Raw genomic sequence first — 20,424 nt, 5'->3', positions numbered from 1 at the left:
AGTCAGGGAGAAATGAAAGAAAATTGTTGCATGAAGTATTTGCAGAAATGGCAGCATTCTTTAAATGACAGTCAGTTTTCAAAGGCAAGAAAGAAAATGAACAGTCCCTGGAGTCTCGAAGTGCCTTTACTTGTTAGTGTTGTGCTTTAATGTGATCTATGAGGGAAACAGTGAAATGCATAAAATTTAACATATTTTGGTTTGATTTTCACTGCTCCATTTTGTATTAAAAATGCAAAGGGAACAAAACAACCCAAAACTACATTAAAAAGCTTTTTTGTTCCCTTTCATGTCTTTGTTATAATCCACAACTGTCATCTGCAAAGATTAAAGAAAATGAAGAACCTTCTTTCTCTCCCTTCGCAATAAAACAAAATGCTTTTTTGCCTCGTCTATGCATAAGGGTCAAATTTAATCTGATCTGCAGTTAAGACGAAGGGGAATTTGATGGAACCCTTTGTATTCCTACTGGTATGTTTGTTAAAATATAAATTCAGATCTAAAAGCTTTATCTTCATTTCTTGTCACTTGTAATTGTCGATTTTTTTTTTTTAAGTTTTATTCCTTGAATAACACAGGGATCTGTAAAGTTTAACATTTGTGCCATCCAAACCGCTAGTGCATCACCTGAACAGCAACACTTGCGCCAAGGTGCGCAAAGACAAAACCACCCTGACTGCCAATCTCTCACCCTGTCGTATAGAGCCCCTTACGCCGGTCCGTATAGGCCAGGGGAGACGGTGCAGCCCCCTCCCGCATTATAAAATGACTTACCAGTGTGAGCTGTTAATACGTTCTTATTATTCATATGGTAGCTCTAATTCTCCAAACTACTAATTAAGCAGAAATTGTTCACATCCATTAGATTTTCTCTTCAGAGCTTAAAATTTTCAGATGTGTGTAGCTTCAGGCTTTATGGGAGGAGAGGGAGTAACTTTGAAAAGTCTATGCTAGATTTTGCTGCCTATTATGCACTTTGCTTTCATTGCTGGGCCAGGAGGATCAAAGGTTCAAGTTAAAAAGAGACATGAAAATAGTATTTCAGGACGTGCACTCCAGCTTCCCAGTCAAACTCTTTCAAGAGGGTGCACACGAATTCCTACACACTCGGGGAGATGAATGTAGCTTTTTCTTAGGTCACATAAAGGCAACTGTGCTTAAAAACTCTTTCTAAAATTACACCTTGTTCTTCTGTTCTCACATACGTAAGGGGATGTGCTCTGAAGAAGAAAGTCCACATTTCTGTAAGACTCTGGAATTTGGTACAGCTTTCCCATCAAATTTAGTTTTTAAATGGTTTGCGTATCTGTAAAATAGTCATTTTTATACACATTTTCTCATGGAAAGACTTCAGGCACTTTACAGGTGGAACTATTATTATGGATGCCAGAGGAATTATCTTTTCTGATCAGCTTAAAACTGAGACTCAGGTTTTCAAATCTGCATCTCTCTGCTTTCTTTCACACGGTGCAAACACCCTGTCACCAGCTGCAGAATTATTCTATTGTTGCTATTCAAAGGCTTTTTTAAAACATTTTTGGGATGTCACTAACATAGAGCAAAGGCAGCGGCCACAGTGTGCAGCGACGGCAGGCTAACGGTCATCCTCCAGGTCTCCTCACGCCCAGCCTACCACCCTTCTCATGTCAGCCTCCTACCTTTTTCTCTTATCCCAGTAAGTTATTAAAATATTCTGGGCTGACTTATCAAAATATCCCAGCATGACGTAATAATGTGGTTAACATCTTGGAAGACGCTATATAAAGTTACCGTGTTTCATTTTTCCAATACATTAACTAAAAATACAAATGCAAATATTACAGCTATTGTGGTTATTTCAGATATTTTGGGGTTTATGTTTGCAGAATTGGTAAATGGAAATCTCCTTGGCATACTTCTTCCCTTTTCTTTTAAACTTTTATTTCATGAGTAAGCTTTAATACAAAGCTCCATGGAGATGAGCCCAGTCAGTTCATTACTATGCTTAAAGCCTTCTGAGTTGGATCAGTACAGAAATCAGTACTTCTTATGCGTAAAAGATCAGAATTGGCATCTGTGAATTTTCCAATATTGTTAAAACCACCATTAATCAGCCAATAACCTTGCCATTTACAATCACAAGCGAAGAATTAAAAAATATAAAAAAAAAAAAAAAGAAAAAAGAAAATGAAGTGGCTCACTAGAAGTGGGTTTCCTTGTTAGAATTATTCATTGGAGAGTCAGTCAAGCACTGATTTCGCTGTCACAGAAAAGGCTGAATGAGAGCAAGGGATGCTCGCTCCTGAAATTTATGAGACTGACATCAAATATCTTTCATACGCTGCAGAAAGAAAATACAACAAATTCTTCACTGACAAAGCTGAAGTCTCTGGATATTCTTATATTCTTCTGCACCTGTGGAGAGTGCCTCCAAGGCAATAGGACCACTCAGTCATGAGAAAATCACTCTATTTAATTCATTCTAGAGTACAAGTTACCTCTATATAGTTGTATTCAAAATGATCATCACGCAGAATAAAGTTCTCAATCACTATTATGAAAGACTGAATACTTTTCTTCATGTTTTTGAAGCGTAGTAGTAGCTGCGGTGTACTACTCAACAAGTGCTGTAACAGCTCGGGTACAGGCCGATTCAGGCATTTAAAAAGTTTTGCTTGAAGGAAGTAACCGATTAAGTACCTGAAATGTGATGCAAAGCTGCCATACGACTTGTGCGTATCGGCGTTACACTTGCGTTATCAAGAGGGAAGGAATTAAAAAGCAGGCCGCTCTGCAGGTCTCCATCCTTCCCCTGTGGGTGATCTACTTAAGGAGATCGTCCATCGCTTCCAAGCCTCGTACTTTTAAGCAGAGTTTTAAAAGTAAGTAGGATTACAAAGGTGCAGTGAAGTGTCTAGTAGGATTTCTAAAGGGATTTCAATACCTGATTCCCATCCAAAACCAGTAAGTACTACACAGAAAGCATCTTCAGTCGATCATTAGCAGCAGACTGAAGGTGCAAAGATGTTTGGCATTTCATAATTAGCTCTAGAAGGGCGAATCCTGACGCGTAACAATGCACACCATGGCTAAGTTACCATCATGGACATCCACCATCGTCAACAGGGAGGAAAAATCAGATGGTGGAGCTGTTGAATGGGCTGAACTACCCTTGCTGTTGTCTTTTCCTGCTTGATGGACTAGAGAAGGAACATAGGCTGATATGGCTCAAACTCAGGTGACTCAGTTAAACATCTGAAGTTGAGTAAAATAAGTAAACATTCTAGAGTGTAGGTCAGAGAGTTTATCATTAGTTCTGTCCTATCACAAAGGTTTTACTACCCAACACTGACATACCACGACCACAAGTAAAGCTACCGTCTTCTCTACAACCTGGCTGCAGAGAAGATGAGCGGTCCTGAGCTTAAAGCATGGGCTACGTTTTGTTTCTGACTCTACCTCAACGTCACTTTGTGATATTAGGAAGTAATTTAGGATTAGATTTTAGAATTATAGAATTTCGCATCAAAATACAAATTGCATAAAATTACTGTATTTCCAGACATGTGTAACAGTGGTACCAATAATCCGCGTTCGTAGGGTGTGCGTGCAGGTGGCCAACAACGACGCGTGGCTGCACAAACAAGTTAGGGAAGGAGGAACAAAATCCGCACAAATATCACCACGAGGAACGGCAGCCTCACATAGCCAACAAGCCGGAATTGCTACGGCAACCCTATCGCACATCTACGGCAGGAACCACCAGACAAAGGGGGATCGCGAAGGCAGGAATTCCCAGGGCAACCGTATTGCCGATGCTGGGAAGGGAACAGAGCCGGTGGGCCAGCCTGGGGGCTGTTAGCTTCCACTTTCAACACCCATGTGCATCCCTCTTCTCAATCTCTCAACTGTAAGGTCTTTGGAAAGATGTCCAGGAGGTGCTTTTGTGCAGGTCTGAACACAGAGAGGAGAAAATTGTTCCCAGGAAAAAGATCAGTCATGCACGTATGCGCGTGATGTGTCAGGGCGTTTCGCATCCCACCCAACCCGGACAGGGTTTAATAGAGTTGTTCTTCACCGTCATTTCTCTCAGGACAAGAGCTTATAGCAGTAAAATAATGGCTGACTGGCCCTGGATTATTTGGTTTGGGCATCTGTGTGCGAAAACAGTGACTGTAGATGAGAGCCAGGCAGGATTTCTGACAGTCAGCTGATGTCAAACAGATCGGCTTGCTCTTTAATGAAAGTATCTACCGCTCTAGAATCTAAATGATACATAGGTTTGCAGCGTGCTTCAAAATAGCATACAAAGGCAAAATAAAAAGCAGCACTGCAGTGAACCTCGGGAAGCTGCAAAAACTCGATTTTTGAGCTCCATACATCACAGAGGGGATTGAGGCGAAGCGGGGTGACCTCTCCGCAGTCTCTGCCTAACGAGACACAGGAGAGCTGGGGAGCCACGAGGAAGCAATCGCTGAAAGCCACGAGGATCAAAAGGGATGGGGTCTTGGAGGGGAGAGAAAACTCACTGAAGTTCATCATTTATTTAGGTCTCGGACTTCACTGTCGCTTTCGCATTTACGTTTAAGATAACGTATACCCCTCGTGCAGAGGTCTCATGGGAAATTTTACAACAGGTGGATGAGTCCACATAACATCTAGGAAATATTTTTTCCCCTCGCTTCTGCCAGCAGCACATTTTGATTCATAACCTTATTGAAAACAGTATTTTTATTAGGAAAAGAATTCTGTCTCATCATTTTGTGTAATTTTCTTGTAATGGTTTCTAATAAAGTGAGTGAATAATGTAGGAAGTGTTGGCAACTGTTCTAATTTTTTAAAAGCTTTCTCTGGGCCCTTGGTCACATCCCTCTGGGGTTCATTTTCTGTGGATATTTAAATGATGGAATATAATTAGTGCAATTATTCATGGAAATTGATTTTCAAAGTTGTACATGTGAATGTTCACAGAAGTCAAATTTAAAATGTGCACGTCCGGATTTGTGACCAAAGTGCTTATATCCTTATCCAGTTAGGGACCAGACGCATGCGGGACAATGACAATTAAGTTACACTGCTCACATTTTGAATATTTGCAATCAAACCAAAAACCGTACAATGAAAAGATACTTTCCATTTGAATAATTAATAACTTTTATGAAAGTTGGAGGCTGTTCAGCAAAAAAAAGAACAACCCTGACTGCAGTGACGGAATTATTTGTAACTAAATATTTGTCAAAACAGCTTCTTGACATTTTCTAGATGTCCGAGTGTTACCTCTGTAAAGTATATTAGTGAAACATCCTCCCTGACTTGCTGGACTTTCTATGTACTTCTGCCTGTCTGCACAGCCAAGAATATAGGAGAATCCTTTTAATCCACAGAAACAGTTCTAATAACTGAAGTACACCATCAGCTTTCCGCAAATACCAAGTGTAGTTACCCTATTAGAAGGCTTTTGTATCTGCAAGTTGTTCCTAGCGTATCTTCCACCTGACGGCAGTGGCTATCAGAGGTCCTATGAGCAATATATTCACTGGTCATTTAATACATGAAGGAAGACAAACACTAAAGCTTCACAAAACCCAACATTTCTCCAGTTGTTAATCAAGACACTTTTAGTGAGAGCTGACCACTTGGAACTCTATAAAATTGAGCTGTGTAGGCACCTCCTCCTCAGCTTTTGCCAAAGCCAAAACACATTGGCTGTCCATGTATTTTTCTTTTCTAGTACTTCTGGGTCAACAGTGCTGAAAGGCTCGACTGAAAACTCATTAAAGATATGAAACAACTCAAAATAGGCTCAGGAGAATTTAAATCCCTTTTGGAATTAAGAAAAATACTTTGCATTTAATCCGGACCATTAGTTATTAGACACACACATTCATTAGTAATAGCTTTTATCTTTATATTCCACAAAATTTTTTCCATAGTCCAGTCAGACATCTTTCCATTTTGCATAATAGCTTCACACTTGCACAAAACATTATCAAATCTGCCTTTTTCTGTAGAACTCACTGAATATTTGGGAGTGTTTATGCACGGCTCTTTGCAGACACCTCCATCACGAAATATACATCTGGACATAGAGAAGCTGTTTGATGAAGTAACAGTAAAACCATTTTATTCTACTCTCCAGGTTTCCCCAAGGAAACAGCAAAAAGGTTGGACGATGCAGTTTCACGGTGCTATAAAATACCAATTCCAAAGAAAAGCGTCCCCAGGTATCAGAGAGTTTCGGTCCTATAGAATTGAGATAACTAGTCCAGCTGTGCACCTCTAGTGCACCAAGTTAATAAATCTTCCTGTAATATCTGATCGCTCCCAGATTACTAAGCAGAAAACTTACCATTTTTACCTGGAATAAAAGTGCTAAAGAAGTAATGACAAGGAAATCATTAAACTTTTTGAATTCCTTTAAACTTTTTTACTTCCTTTAAACTTTGAACTGTTTTCCCAGTGCTAGGAGAACGGTCCGTCACCACTGGAAGGATCCAGGTCCCTGAGTACCATGCTCAGAATTTAGATGAACTGTTACAGAGGCTGTGCCATGAATAATGAATAACCACCGCTCTCCCGGCACCATTTTGACAGACACAAAATAGGAGTTTTGTGACTGCCATTAAATTCAAACAGCCCGGGGAATAACATCTTTAGGTCCAGCTCTTTGCACAAGTGGGAGTCAGTACTAGGAGCACACGACTTAATAAGATCTACTGAATAAAATGAGTATTTGATCAAAGAAATTTGGTATGTTTGAGAGTATCCAGAGTTTTGAAGGTAAGACCAAATGTAAAATGGAATGCAGAAACAGCCTAAGAAAGCAACATATAAAGGAAGCACCAGTGACAGCCTGAAAATAAACCTACAAAAATAGCATAATCTCAGAGGAACCTCTTTTCATGAAATGAAATGAATGAAAACAATTACTTACCCAAATTTTCAATGGAATAATAACGCTGTTTACTGTCCACCCGCACAGTCTCAGCATACGGACTGCCGACGCCGTAGCCGATGATGTACCCGCGGACGACAATGTTTGGGTTCAGCGGCGGAGTCCAACTCATGACGATACTTGTTGTCAAGGGCCTGACATGAAGAGAGCTTGGCTGGTCAGGAACCTGAGATTCTGGGATTTAAAAAAAAAAAGTATCAATTAATATTCTATTAATTCAATTTTATTATTCATAAGGTTTGCGTTTAGATTAAAATATTTGCACACGAAAACCGACGAGGTGCCCCAGAGTTACATGCAGAGCTTACATGCAATTTCACTGCTGAGCTACAGCCTTCCCTTCCAAGAGCACCGATATGCCTCATCCTGTTTTAAACTGAGTATCTCCTGGTGCTTTCCACCTTTAGCATAAGGCTACAAGAGAGATTTTAAAATTATGCAGGAAAATGGAAGATGACCTGCCAAGAAAATTTCCAGTAGGACAACTTTTCTCTTCCTTGGTCTATCTGCAAGTTCAGCAGGATCTTGACAGCTGATTGTATGAGTTGCCTTTGTGCTCACGGATTATTTAACAAAAAGGTTTACTTTGTTAGCGATATACTAGTATATTCGGGCAATAATCTGTCTCTTTCCCGTGAAAACAAGAAGTGAATTTTAACTCTTGGACATGCATGTCTTGCTTTGAAGCTGCTTTAAATAATACACCAACATTTCATAAATGAAATAATAGAATAAGATACTTTATTTACAGGTATCCCCAGGTAAAATTCATTACTTTAAGTAGTAATTAATCACTTGAAGTCTATTTGCCTTCTGTAAGCCTAATTTTACTGCAAAGGTTAGATGAGTAGATGCCTTTTGTTTGAGTTTACCCAATAACTACCATATCACAAGTCTCTTCAGAGGAGCCGCACAGCAGCTTGTCTTTTTGAGAGCAGAAAGAGACAAGTTACTATTTTTCCCCAATAAAAAGGCTTGCAATATAATAGATGAAAGCTTATATGGAAGGCAACAAGGACAGGGTAGAAAAAACAGTTATAAAATAAAACGTTGTAAACTCCAACAAAAGACACTTCACAGTTGTGAAGCATTCCCACTGTAAACCTTGGAAAAGGTAATAAAAAGAAGAATTAGCCCTTTTCAATAACCAGGGCCATACATGTGTCCTTGGTATTGCACGTGCTTTCAGAGGAATTCTTATGAACACATTAGAGTACTCTGGAAACCTGCTGCACCTTCAGGGAAGTCTGATTGGTACATTACCAGTCTGAAACACCCAGCAACTTTGGAAGTCCTTTGCATTCAACTCCTTAAAATTGCAAAGCATGGGTCTTGTTTAAAGGTTGAAGAAAATTCACTGAAAAGTAGCTACTCACACAAAGAAGAAACAGATTGCACCAGCAGTGCCACTGTAAGTCAGGTTAAGTTGCCATTTACGCCCCACTCCCAAACTTTGTTTTAATGCAGAAGCAAAAGTTACTTGAGCAGCTATTCCTGAACAGTGCTGTTTGAAAAACAAATGACAGAACCATTTCTTACAAGCCCCAAAGATAAAATAACAATTTACTGCCTTGAAATGAGAAGTTGGATAACGTAGCGATACTGCAATTCCTCGAATTTCCTAAAAGTAGCAATTCTCAAGCAGCGAAGGAGATCAGAGCGTTCAAAGAACCGATTGCCTTCCAATGATAATTTTTACATTTGACACAACACAGGGATTTCAATGGCAGCACAGATACCTCTAGGCAGCAGTTTGGGTTAAAACTACTTTATTCAAACATTTCCTATTCTTTCTTTCAAACAATTCAAAGATACAATTCATGCATTTCAGAGCAAAATCATGACTTCTTGTTTCAGAAAGCAAAAGGCAGTTTAACTTCTTGTACCCTTCTTGTGAATTAAGTCTCTAAAATGAAGCTGGGGTGAACAACATTTTTGAACTACTTTTCAAATATTGAAGTTTCATAAACACAGCTATTTTCTGAAGATGCATTTTTTTGCTTCAGCTTTCTGTATAAAGCAATTTTAATTACATTTTAATTAGCTTTACTTTTAAACATTTTCTGGAAAAAACATTTTTCTTATTCTGAAACAGCTCTGAATTTTAGAATTTGTGTCATGTATTTCACAACCCAAAGTACAAAGTCAAAACTCAGAACCAACTATTTTTTTCCCCTCAAATGAAGTATTTTTTGGTTCTCTTTACAGCGAAGCACGTTTTCCACAGTAAGGACTTCTGCCAAGCATAAGATACAGCCAAGCATCTAAATCCATCAGTTCTTCAGGAAACTGGACCATCCAGCCTTTGCAGGGCTGTGCTGATTTTCAGTGTCCCAGCACTCAGATATCCAGCAGTGAAACTCTTATTGAAATATGTATCTCTCATTCCTGCTTTCTTTGTCAGGCTATTTCCTTGCAGCACTAGACCAATACGTTTACTTTTGTTTCTCCTGGGCTTGAACATGATGCCAGAACTACTGAGAAGCGACCTTGAGATCCCATTCTCCTACGTGAGTCCTTCATCCTAAGTCCCAAATGAGGCAAATATACAGTCCCCACTCTTAACTGCACCAGAGTTCATCACTTGCTCTCACGTAGGGAAATCTTTGAGTACTTGTAAGCAAATGCTGTGCTCAGACACACGAGCTGTGGACATCAGCCAGCCCCACAGACCAGCATCTGGCACGCAGGAGGAGAGTTCCTCAGGAGATCTGCCTATTTCTTGGCGCTGCATTTCTTACTCCCTTCCCTTATGGACAATTAGGTTCCCGGGAAATGGAAGGTGAAGTTCTGTGCCACTGCCTGGTGTGACATCTCCTCCTGGGATGCCACGTCTCCTCACGCGTGCCTCTGCGTCCTTCGCTGTGTTTCTATGCAATGGTTTGAGCACCCACGTCTTCCATCCAGGGAATACCACACTTAGTGCTACTTAAAGGTCCCGAATTCCACTGGCACACTTGAAAAATGCTTTACATTTGGGTCACGTCAGCAATTTTCTTAGACATTCAAAGATGTCTATTTTACAAAGTCAGGGTAGTTTTAACTCGTCCCATTTTGTTCACATATTTCCCCAATCACTTTTCAGTATAAACTACAATATGACAGCAGTCTAGCTTGTCATGCTCTTAAAGCACTAATTTAGAGCTGAAGCGAACTCTATCACTATCTAATACGTATAACAGCTTCCACCTGTTCAACGCAGTAATCAGAAACCGAGCATCCTAAACTCCATTTGCAAAGGAGGATACCTTTGCAAAGTTGACCAGAGAGTCTCTTGCACCCTTGCTCAAGCTTCTTAAATCAAACCTTTTAGAGAAAGCACTGCTTTCAATTTCTATTTTTTTCTTTTTAAACCACAAAATTTGAAGCTTAAAACAAATATTTAAAACCTTCCCAACTGTCAGTAAAGGCACACGAGCTCTCTAGCTTGAAAAAGCAGCTATGTTTGGATTTCCAATCACTTTAACAAAACACGCTAATTAAAATTAATATCCATTGGGAGTTGACGCCGTTCTCCAGGATACTGTTCGTCTTTGTGTTGCTGATGCCAGTGAAAGCAAGAGAAACTGCATTAGCCATAGCAGCAGAGAGGGGGTTGCAGTTACCAGCCTGCGCTCCAGCCCTTCCCTGGCTGGCTGACACCAGAGGACTCTGCAGAACTACAGGAATAAGCAGATTTCTCCCCAGGGTTTATCAGAGCATTTGTATCTAGTATGCAACACGGTGCATTCCCAGCATCAGGCTGCTGCAGCTTCACGAGGATAATTCATCGCTACTGCAAATGCAAATGCATGTAAATACAATACATGAACAAAATGGCTTTGCTTAAATTTATTCGCATGCACCTACTTCCATCGCGTGTCTCCTGTGACTACTCGATTAACATCTTTGCATGCACATGTGTATTTGGGCACGAAAACTTCAAAGGAATGTAGCGTGTGCCAAATGCAAATCAAAACGAATGTGCTCAAATGTGTTACTTTCTTTTTGCATACTGCGGTGTGTTCAGAATTTATCTTTTACTCTCACCAGCGAAAAGTCAACTGTTTACACCTTAACAACGTCATTTCTCAAATTGCTGTCTAGCCAAAGCATAATTAGAAAGATATCATCATGCACCGCGGCATGTTGTGATCCGTTGGTATAGTTACAACGCGTCTAGAAGCACCACATCTTCTTTAAAACCTTGATGAGAAAGCACGGGTACTGGTTCTCCCATTTTGCATGCCATGCACTGCTGTCCCTCCCAGTCTGCTGGAAAATTGTATTTGGACATAGGGAAAGGCAGAAATTCTTCAATTTGCAAGGGTGGATTTTGAGATCATAAGGAAATCCGGCCAGTCAAAAGAAAGGCAGCATCAAGTACTATGGTGCATTTAAACTGATTATTTATTTATTCTTTCATCCAGTTTGCCTTTGATCCTTTTTAGGTGACTTATTTTGTTTTAAAAATCATAGCAATTTTCATCAGTTTCCTTTTATTTTCTATTCATCTCCTTTCTACTACATATTTGCTTCTTACGGATTGTCTGTACTTTGGCCGTGACATCCATCTGTCAGATTCTTTGTTCCATTTGATTTGCACTCTGTTTAATTTTTTTAGGTAGACTTTTTCATTACTCTCCTTTTATTCCTTTACTACTTCAAATATTCCAGTCATTTTATCTAACCCTTTCATTTCAATGTTTTTCTTCCCTTTTGTGTCAGCATCTGCACTGATTTATACAGCCCACCGTTTTCAGGTATCTGCATCCCGTCATCTTTCACTAATTATTCAGCTTCATTGCCAGCCTGCATTTCTAACATCTGCAAATGAAGGCTGGGAAACAGGATTTGACCTATTTGAATATTTGCTTAGTGAATTGTTAGGATCGTTGGCATCATTTTCATTGTTTCTTTGACTGATTACGTTTACCATTTATAAAGTTACAGATTCCCTTCGCTGTATTATTGCGAACAGCTATGATGCTCAGGAGCTAAATTCTGGCAGGGAATTATTTTAACAAAGGTTTCTGACCCCTTGGTCCTGGTGACCAAGGGGGGGTCCAGGAGTACAAGAAAACATCTGCTGGTGGGTGTGTAGACCCCGGGGATCTCACCCTAACCTCAGCCTGGGTGACAACCGCAGTGACACCCCTCGGCTATACGCTAGAAGGCTTTTGGAGACAACAGCTTTTAAAAGAGATGCATTTACCGTCGAGGTCGTTCTCGGGTGTTTCTGCTGTGTACCAGTCCGAGGGGGGCCCTGTCCCATTCGCTGTCATGGCAGCCACCTGGAAACTGTACTGGCTTCCTTTCTCAAGTCCTGTTTAAAAAACAGAAAGGCAAATAAAAATCATATGGAAAGAAGAAGATGAAAACAACAACAAATTAATGACAATACCGGAGTTTGCAATAGACTTCGCGTAAAATGAAATCTCTAGTAACAGTCCATTAGACTTGCCATATGTAAGGAAATATATAGAAATGCATATATAGGCAGAGAAAATATATATGCAAATGTATAGAAATGTGTTCCCCCAGCACACCGCAGCCCCACGCAGTGTCTCACTGCCCGGTTTGCAGACTGCACTATACAGCACACGCGTGGGGATGCCGTGCGGGCAGCACCCTCCGAGCGAGCGCCCGGGCAGGGCTGTAGCAGAACGGCGCTTGGGGGGGAGGTCGTTATTCACGCGGGAAAAGAGATTTTTGACCAAAGGAAAAGGCTTCAAAAATTGAATGAGGGCTGCACCGGCCCAGGACTAGCTTGGGTCGTAATTCCCATCGGTTGTGCTCATGCACACAAAATTAATGGAAGTCCAAATAGTAGAAAAATGAAGAATTGTTTTATGTAACTAAGCCATTAATCGCACACTTAACAAAAACAGCTCACTGCTTTTAACACGCAGGGAGCTGGAGGTACACTCTCCTTATGCCTAATATTTGCAGGCTAGGAACTAGGTTAGCAACTGAAGAGCGTTTTGCTTTCTGGTGCTCCTGATTAACTTCAGAGCACACAGTTCAGGCAAAAAATATAAAGTCTTACTAATATTATGAAATAAGCATGAATTCAGAAACAGATGTTTTCCTCTGTGGCTAACGCCATCAGAAAACAATTACTGCAGCATTCCTGAACGTGCCACAAGACTTCCAAGTCCCTGCGGGGGGGATATAGGTTTATCTTTTTGCTCAGTCTATACTGACCACAAAGCATAGGAAAAACCTGTCTCATTTAATTGCAAACATTCTCCGGAAAAGAATGCTCATAATTAAAAAGAGCAGTTCAATGTTTAGCTGACATGGAAGGCTACTCTAAAATTGATAGCGGCTATTTAAAAACCTGCATCGTAACTCTGAACTCCTCTGCTATTGCAGATGTTCTTATTATCCCGTAAAGCACCTGCCTACCAAATAGGATTGCAGCAAAGATGTGAAGTGCCTACATGTTAATATTTAAAATGTCCATTTAGAAGAGCCACGTAGCTCGGTCTCCAGCAATCACAATATACACATGCAGCAAGTCATAACGAGATCTGGGTATTTTTCTTACTTGCTTTCTAAGGTACATGTTCCCAAGCTTTGTGAAACAAAGCACTTGGGGCTGCAGGGAGGCGAGCTGCGGTGGGGCTGCGGCAGCCAGGGCAGGCGGGAGGGCTGGGGCTGCCTGCAGCACAGTCCCACCAGGACTCCCGCAGCTCTTCAAGCCCGGAATAATTCATGTGAAAGAAAGAGTTTGCTCAGGACGTGGGGATCTACAATAGAGATTAATCTGCTCTGCTTCCACAGGGATGGGACCTGCAGGGATGGTGGCAGTGGAGCTATGGAGGTACGTGCCTTTGCTCCGGCACTTTGACTGCATCGCTGTTTTCTTCTCTAGGCCGTCAGAGCAGCAGCAACTCAAACATCGGAGCAGCTTTCATCATTATTTCTACTTTATCTGCCAGAAAACAGATCCTTTCCAACTTGTTGAACATGCTTAGCCTGCTATCTCCCCCCAGAAAGTAGTTGTTCGTTGTGCAGCTATTAGTTATGTAGCCTTCAGAAGAGGTCCCATGGGGACTTTGGTCAAGAGCCTACGTTAGATGATGTTGAGATTAGCCTACGCTGAGATTTCAATATTTAAGGTCTTCCCCATAACAATGTTCTACTTTTGCTTTTATTTAATTTTGAAATAAAATACTCCTTTTCCTTCCAAAACAGAAAATGATACAGTTTATTCTGAAATATGCAATTCAGAATTACTTCTGATCCTCACAGATTACACTTTACATCTGAAAGTAAACATAACACAGGTCATTTGAGGTGAAATCATGGTTATACTGAATTCAGGGGTAAAAGTTTGACAAAGTTTAATTTTCTCCCTTGATGCTTTGCTGCTTCCTCGTTTATGTCTTGGGCATAATGCAAGAACCCAGGTGAAATTCATTTTCACCCACCAGAATTCACTGTTACCCTTACGATACTCATCTGGCTACTTTCATTCATTGCAATTATAGTTTTGCTATGATCTACTGTTGCACTTTTTATTCTGTGAGGAGGTATTTTCCATTGAAAATCTTGGAAAAGAAACTAGGGAAATCGATATTTTTGCACCCATGAGAAAATAGGAGATGTTGACTGAGTGCTCTAAAAAAAAAAACAACTGAGGCTTAAGATACTGGACACAAGAAATTCAGCTTCAAATTCATTAATGATAAAATCCAGGAGACAAATATATGACAAAAGCATTAAGGAAAAATTGGTTTAAAAAAAGCACCATAAAGACTATCTTTGTACAACACAATAAATGCTACCTGCCAGCAAAGAAATCAATGTTCCCTTGAAGTGAAAGTATATTTTATTCCCAAAGCATTTAATTCATCAAAACCTTGCAAGGCTGTACCACGCAAACACTGACCTGTGAACAAGTACCAGAGGTTGTTTGGCTCCAGTGTTTCAATCTCACCCCTGCGGGTAGTCTTTCTATGTCGGATTTTATAGCCCGTAATAAATCCATTTTGAGTACCTGGTGGTGGAGGCAACCAGCTAACTTTGATGCTCTGTAAAAGAAGAGATATTATTGTTGTTTTTTTTTTTTTTGCAAAGAAATGACAGGAAAAAAGCACATAAAATGAAGGGAGAAAAAAAAGGAAAAAGAAAAAGGCTATGCTTTTCTACTAACAACATGTATTCAACTAAGTTATAATTTTGAGAAGAAAACCAAAATCGGATCCAAAGAGATTCACACTAGCATAAAGAAAACTGTACATTCTCTAGCAGTGGATGGCTATATAGACAATGGATTTAGATAGTAAATTTTCTCCCTTTTCAGGATTTTTTTATTTCAACTGGTCACTAGAATACCTACGGTACTAGAATTATCAGCTCTGGGGTTGAGCAGACACTGCAACTCACTTTGCTTTTCAGCCCAAAGTCACCTCTTTTTGACTGTAGGATACAAATATCAACCTGAGCAGTTCTAACAATTCTGTGCCATTTTAATTCCACAGACGTTCATGGAGATGTTACTGCACCCTCGTTATATCAATGTAAAGAGAGTCAAACCTCTTGGGAATAAACTTATTGCCGATCCCAACCCATTAGATAATTTTTGCTGAACCATTTGTCAGTCAGGAGCAATGCAATTAACCAAGACCAATCACTTATTTTTTTTGAAATGTTGCTTGCTAGATTGTAAAAGGGATCTTATCTCAGCCTAATAGCCCAAACTGAAACCATAGAATCATAGATTCATAGAATAGTTTGGGTTGGAAGGGACCTTTAAAGGTCATCTCATCCAACCCCCCTGCCATGGGCAGGGACACCTTCAACTCGATCAGGGTGCTCAGTCCCTTCCCGATGGCCCCCGACACATCCCTACACCCCCAGACACCCGTCTCTGCCATCTCTCTCCTTGGAGAAAGGGCTGAAGGAATTTTGTCACATACTGTGACTCAGAAGCCAGTCCACGTACGTGGCCATTCCTGCCACCTTCTCTTGCACCTTTTCGTCCCTCCCGTGTTTGGCGGAGGGTGCACGGCAGGTTTGTGCCGCGCTGCAGCGATCGTTTTCTTTTCAACCCTGTTCATTTTCCAGTGAACCCAAACACTCAGCGGTGCCTCAACAGACCACTGTGCTGCCAGACTTGAAACAGCAAGACCCCCTTCCCGAGCAGCAGCAGCTAGCTCAGCGCACAGCAGCAGCTACGCGTGTTTTCTCTGCATCACTTTATATTTAACCACAAGGAATTTCATTTACTCTTTTATCTCCCAGTCAGTCAGCGTTGTAAGGATTTTTAGCAATCAGCTTTCGCTTTTGCTACGCTAAATTGCTGACCCTTGTTTCCTCACTCTCCACCCTGTGCACTAGTCAGCGCGAACCCCAGCACGCATCGCTGGGCGACTCCACCGCCGGCGCTCCTCGGCCGAGCCAAGCCAACGCCTCTCTCCGTCCTTTGCTCTCTATCGCATCGGTTGCTTATCACAAAGGGATCTCTTCCTTACACTGCAGCAACCGCATTTCTTCAGGAGCCTTTTGTGAGGGATCTTATCAAAAGGCTTTAGGAAACCCAAGCCAACGATATCAACTGGATCTCCTTGCCCATGTGCTCAATGATTCCTTCAAAGGACTTTAATAGGCAGGTGAAGCAGGACTTTCCTCCACAAAAGCTGTATTGATCCCTCCTCGTCATATCATGTTCATCCATATGTCTATTCATTCTATTCTTTATTACAGTTTCTATCAACTTGTCCAGGAAAAAACACCAGATTTACTGGGCTGGACTGATAAGACACTGATATTGTACATGAACATTTCTCTGCTAAAACAATCTGGGCACCAGCTGTTCCTCACAGGTCTCCAATCCTTCGAGTGTTTTTACTCAGCACGATATAAGGTATTCAGGGTATTAAGGGCTTCTCATGGAGCAAGACCTCACAACAGCCCAACTGTATCTATACTATCTCTTACAGCGCCGTATTACAAATTCTAGACAAAGAGAAAAGTCAACCATGTAACAGTGGATAGTTTTTGATCAAATACAATTTATTACCATTATTGAGTTGCTTAGGCCCTGCATAAATATATTATAGCACATATCAAATTAATTATTGCAATAGAGAAATCAATTTTGCACATATACTGCCCAGTGATTTATTGTTACAATCAATTATACATTTCAAAATCAATACTTCAGGTTTTCATTGCTGAGTGAAATAATGCTGAGTTTTCTGCATTAGGACAGAACAAACTCCATTTTTCAAACCAGCGAGCTATTGCTTTAAAAACAGATTTGGTCACTTTGCATATTGAAATTGCCTACATAAAAAATGTTTATGGGAGAATGCAAACACCCAGAGAGTGGCTTTAAAACATATTTCTGTTGATAGCTCTGAGGACACCTACAAGTAACTCATTGTTTGATACCGGTGCGCTCCCAACTCTTCCGATCTGGGCACAACATTGAGCCACGCTCTCATCACGGGGACCTCAGCATCTGTGTATGTTCCAGCCCAGCTACGAGGAGAAGACACTTTGACTGTCCCATTTCTCAGGTAGAGAAGAAAGCAGAGCATTTGGATATTTTCTCAGAGGAGGGGAAGAAAGAACAAATTCATCTTTCCCCTGCCCCTTCCAAGAGCAACAAGAAAAGCTCTTCTGAAATCCCAGCTGCCCCAATTCAGGAAAAAAAAAAGTATATGGAGAAGAAACAATAAAGAAGTGGAGGGAGAGGAATGCTTTCAAGGACCTGTTACACAGCTCATGCAGGTAGATGGTTACAGGAATGATTTGTGGATTGAAAAATCCCACCAGAGGGGACAAATCACACTGGTCTCTCGGTTTGGAAAGTGCAGTAACACCCGAAGGTGCCGCTTAGAGATGATTTAGAACTCAATCAGCTGATAGAAACCAAAAGTGAATTTTGAAAGAAATCCCATGATTTGGAAGACCTTCCGATGACCCAGACTTTTGAGTGGATCTTTGGCTGATTCACCATCATTTCCAAACCACAGGCTCCATTTTGTCGATTTATTTCAAACAAAAAAGATTGCTGAGCTGCGTGTGACCTAGAACAGCTAGAAGGCCCCAAGACAATTTGTTGCCCTCTAGGAGAGGTAGCAATAGTGTTGGTTATGCTCGTTCTGAGGAAGGGTTCTCCAGGCCAGTGTCCACCCAAAGAAAGAAAAGAGTTTCTTGCAAACGGAACAATACTCAAGAAACGGATCTGCCATTGGGGTGGTTTAACCAGTCAGCAACCATTTAACAGACCTATAGATGGTATAATCATTTTGGAACGGGAGCAGGAGTGGCTCCAGTCTCTCTCAAGCCATTTCATCATAAGGTTGCACGAGCCTGGGGTGCTCCGTGCGGGACCCTGACCAGGCAGCATTGGTCCTACCTTTCTGAGCAGAGAAAACTCTGAAGGCTCCCAAAAGAAGGGCACACTGGCATAAGGATCGCAGTGTCCAAGCATGTACTCCAAGCATGTCCAAGCATGTGCCCAAACACAGTAGAAGACAAAGCCTGTTGCACACAGGCATACTACTACATGTGTACAACTACTTGTGAGATTTATACATGCATAGTTTTTAGGGGTATGAGGAACTATTGCAGCCATACTATTTCTAGCCTGAACTTGACACCACTTTGATTTAAAAAAGACAAACAAGAGTTCCAGCAGAAGCATCGAAGCACTTGGAGTTGCGACACCTGCAAGCGCTGAGCAGTTTTTAGGAGACCCCAAATATCCCTTCCTCTGCCTTGAAGTCAACAGTGACTGCATCTCCCTGCACAGCAGGTCTCACAGAAGCAATGGGTTTGATCTAACGCTCAAGGTAGAATAAATCAGCTCTTCCTTATGATTAGAGGAAAAAGCAGGTTCTTTACAGATCCACCTAAAGCTGTCACTGTAACAGTAACAGTTCACTTTCACCTCAACCTGGTCTCCATGGACACCACAACGATGCTTTTTATCAATAGTACTTAACATGACCCTTTGCTCCAGGAAAATCAATGACTAAGGTTCTGACAGGCTTTTTGTCCTTTCTTCTGCTTAAGAGAGAGCCGTAATCACTACTGCTCTAATCCTTCACGCTTTATCCGAGAGGTAACCAACAGAAAGAAAATATTTCCTTTCTGTTATACCAGGGTTCCTAAGGAAACCATAAAATGAAGCCAGCTTCAAGAGGATTTTAGGAACCTGTTAGTCCTGGCTGGAACGCAACGTGGAAAAGAATTGTAAAAGGTTGCTGGCCACCTCCGCTTGCTGAAACGAGCCTTCTCCAATGGGAGTGTGGTCCCTTCCTTGCACTGCTGGCAAATCGCCCTGAGCAGCTCAGCGTGAGCTTGGACACCCAGCACTGCCCTCGCTCAGAGCTGCGAATGCCCTGGACACCGCAAAACGGCCCTTTACAGATTGCAAACCACATGGCGCGATCCCTCCTAGTTCATCTGTATTTGACAAACCTTCTCAGGGAGAACAGACATTGGCCCAACAGATGTAGCCAAACCTGAGCTGAACCTTTAACACCTTTCCTGTAGTTTCCAAAACCACAGGATATTTTCATTTTCCCATTTTCATGATTGTTTAGTAGAATAAAAAAAAGCTGAGATATTATCTCGGCATTGATTGGAAATGTGGAGCATCAGAAATCTCATGAATCTTATCAAATCAAAGTTTCTGGATGTGCAAAGACCATTTGTCGGTTTATTTTAGTCAATAATCCTCTGGACATAAATATTCATTAACAGATATTTGCAAACATTCAGTTATGGTAGCAGACGACTAGTGCTTGCTTTATGAAGTCTATCTGTTGCACTTTGTCTCTGCACATATGCTTTTCTTCTGATTTTTTCTTTACTAAGTCCATTCTGTAGAATTTTTTTTTTTCCCAACAGAAGTCCAATCGTCTACAATCAAACCAGCTAGATACACAAATCAAGTATTTGATACAATAGAGCCTTAAAGTGATATGCCGGAGGAAGACTCCAAAAACTCACTAAGATTTTAAGTCGAGGCAATCACGTGCTTTAAGGGTGTGGGCTATTCTGCTTGAAAAGCGGAGCCAAACTAAACCAAACCGGGAATAACACCTGTATAAAAACATGCAGGGCACACCATGAGCTGCCAAAGAGCACAGGGATGGGATGGGATGGGATGGGGCTCACGGAGCTCCTAGCACCTTTAAAGGGTATGACAGACACTACCCAGGATCAAAGCCCGTTAGAGATTTCACAATTTTGCAAGAAATTTTGTGGGTTAAAATTTCCCATTTACCAGCTGATGGTGAACTGATGGATGCTTGAGTTAATGCATGTTAACTCAGGTGAAAAGGCAAGGTCTGAACAATTGCAAGGTAGGGGAAGGGAAATAAAGCTAGAATAAGAGAGTCCATTGTGAATTTATGTAGATTAAGCATCTAGAACACACCTCGCTTGTAAAAAGTTGGAAAAAGTTCAAATAAGGAATAGTTTGATGATTTCATGCAACAACAAAATGGGCTATTACTTTCATATATGGCCAGCAGCAA

The 20,424-nt window shown here is 41.1% G+C and overlaps 1 protein-coding gene across 1 annotated transcript in view; it reads right to left on the bottom strand.

Moving 5' to 3' along the window:
- LOC142075313 (netrin receptor DCC-like) overlaps positions 1-20,424 on the bottom strand; it is a 566,343-nt gene that overhangs the window by 80,528 nt on the left and 465,391 nt on the right. Inside the window, exons 13-15 of the mRNA XM_075136492.1 lie at positions 14,814-14,955; positions 12,129-12,239; positions 6,914-7,108 (exon numbers count right to left, since the gene is read on the bottom strand). Coding sequence (XP_074992593.1) covers positions 6,914-7,108; positions 12,129-12,239; positions 14,814-14,955 — 448 coding nt within the window. The remainder of the gene's footprint in view (positions 1-6,913; positions 7,109-12,128; positions 12,240-14,813; positions 14,956-20,424) is intronic.

This window comes from Calonectris borealis, chromosome Z (genome assembly GCF_964195595.1).
Source record: "Calonectris borealis chromosome Z, bCalBor7.hap1.2, whole genome shotgun sequence".
In the NCBI taxonomy this organism is placed as follows: Eukaryota; Metazoa; Chordata; class Aves; order Procellariiformes; family Procellariidae; genus Calonectris; species Calonectris borealis.
This window is presented reverse-complemented; position numbering and strand designations above follow the sequence as displayed.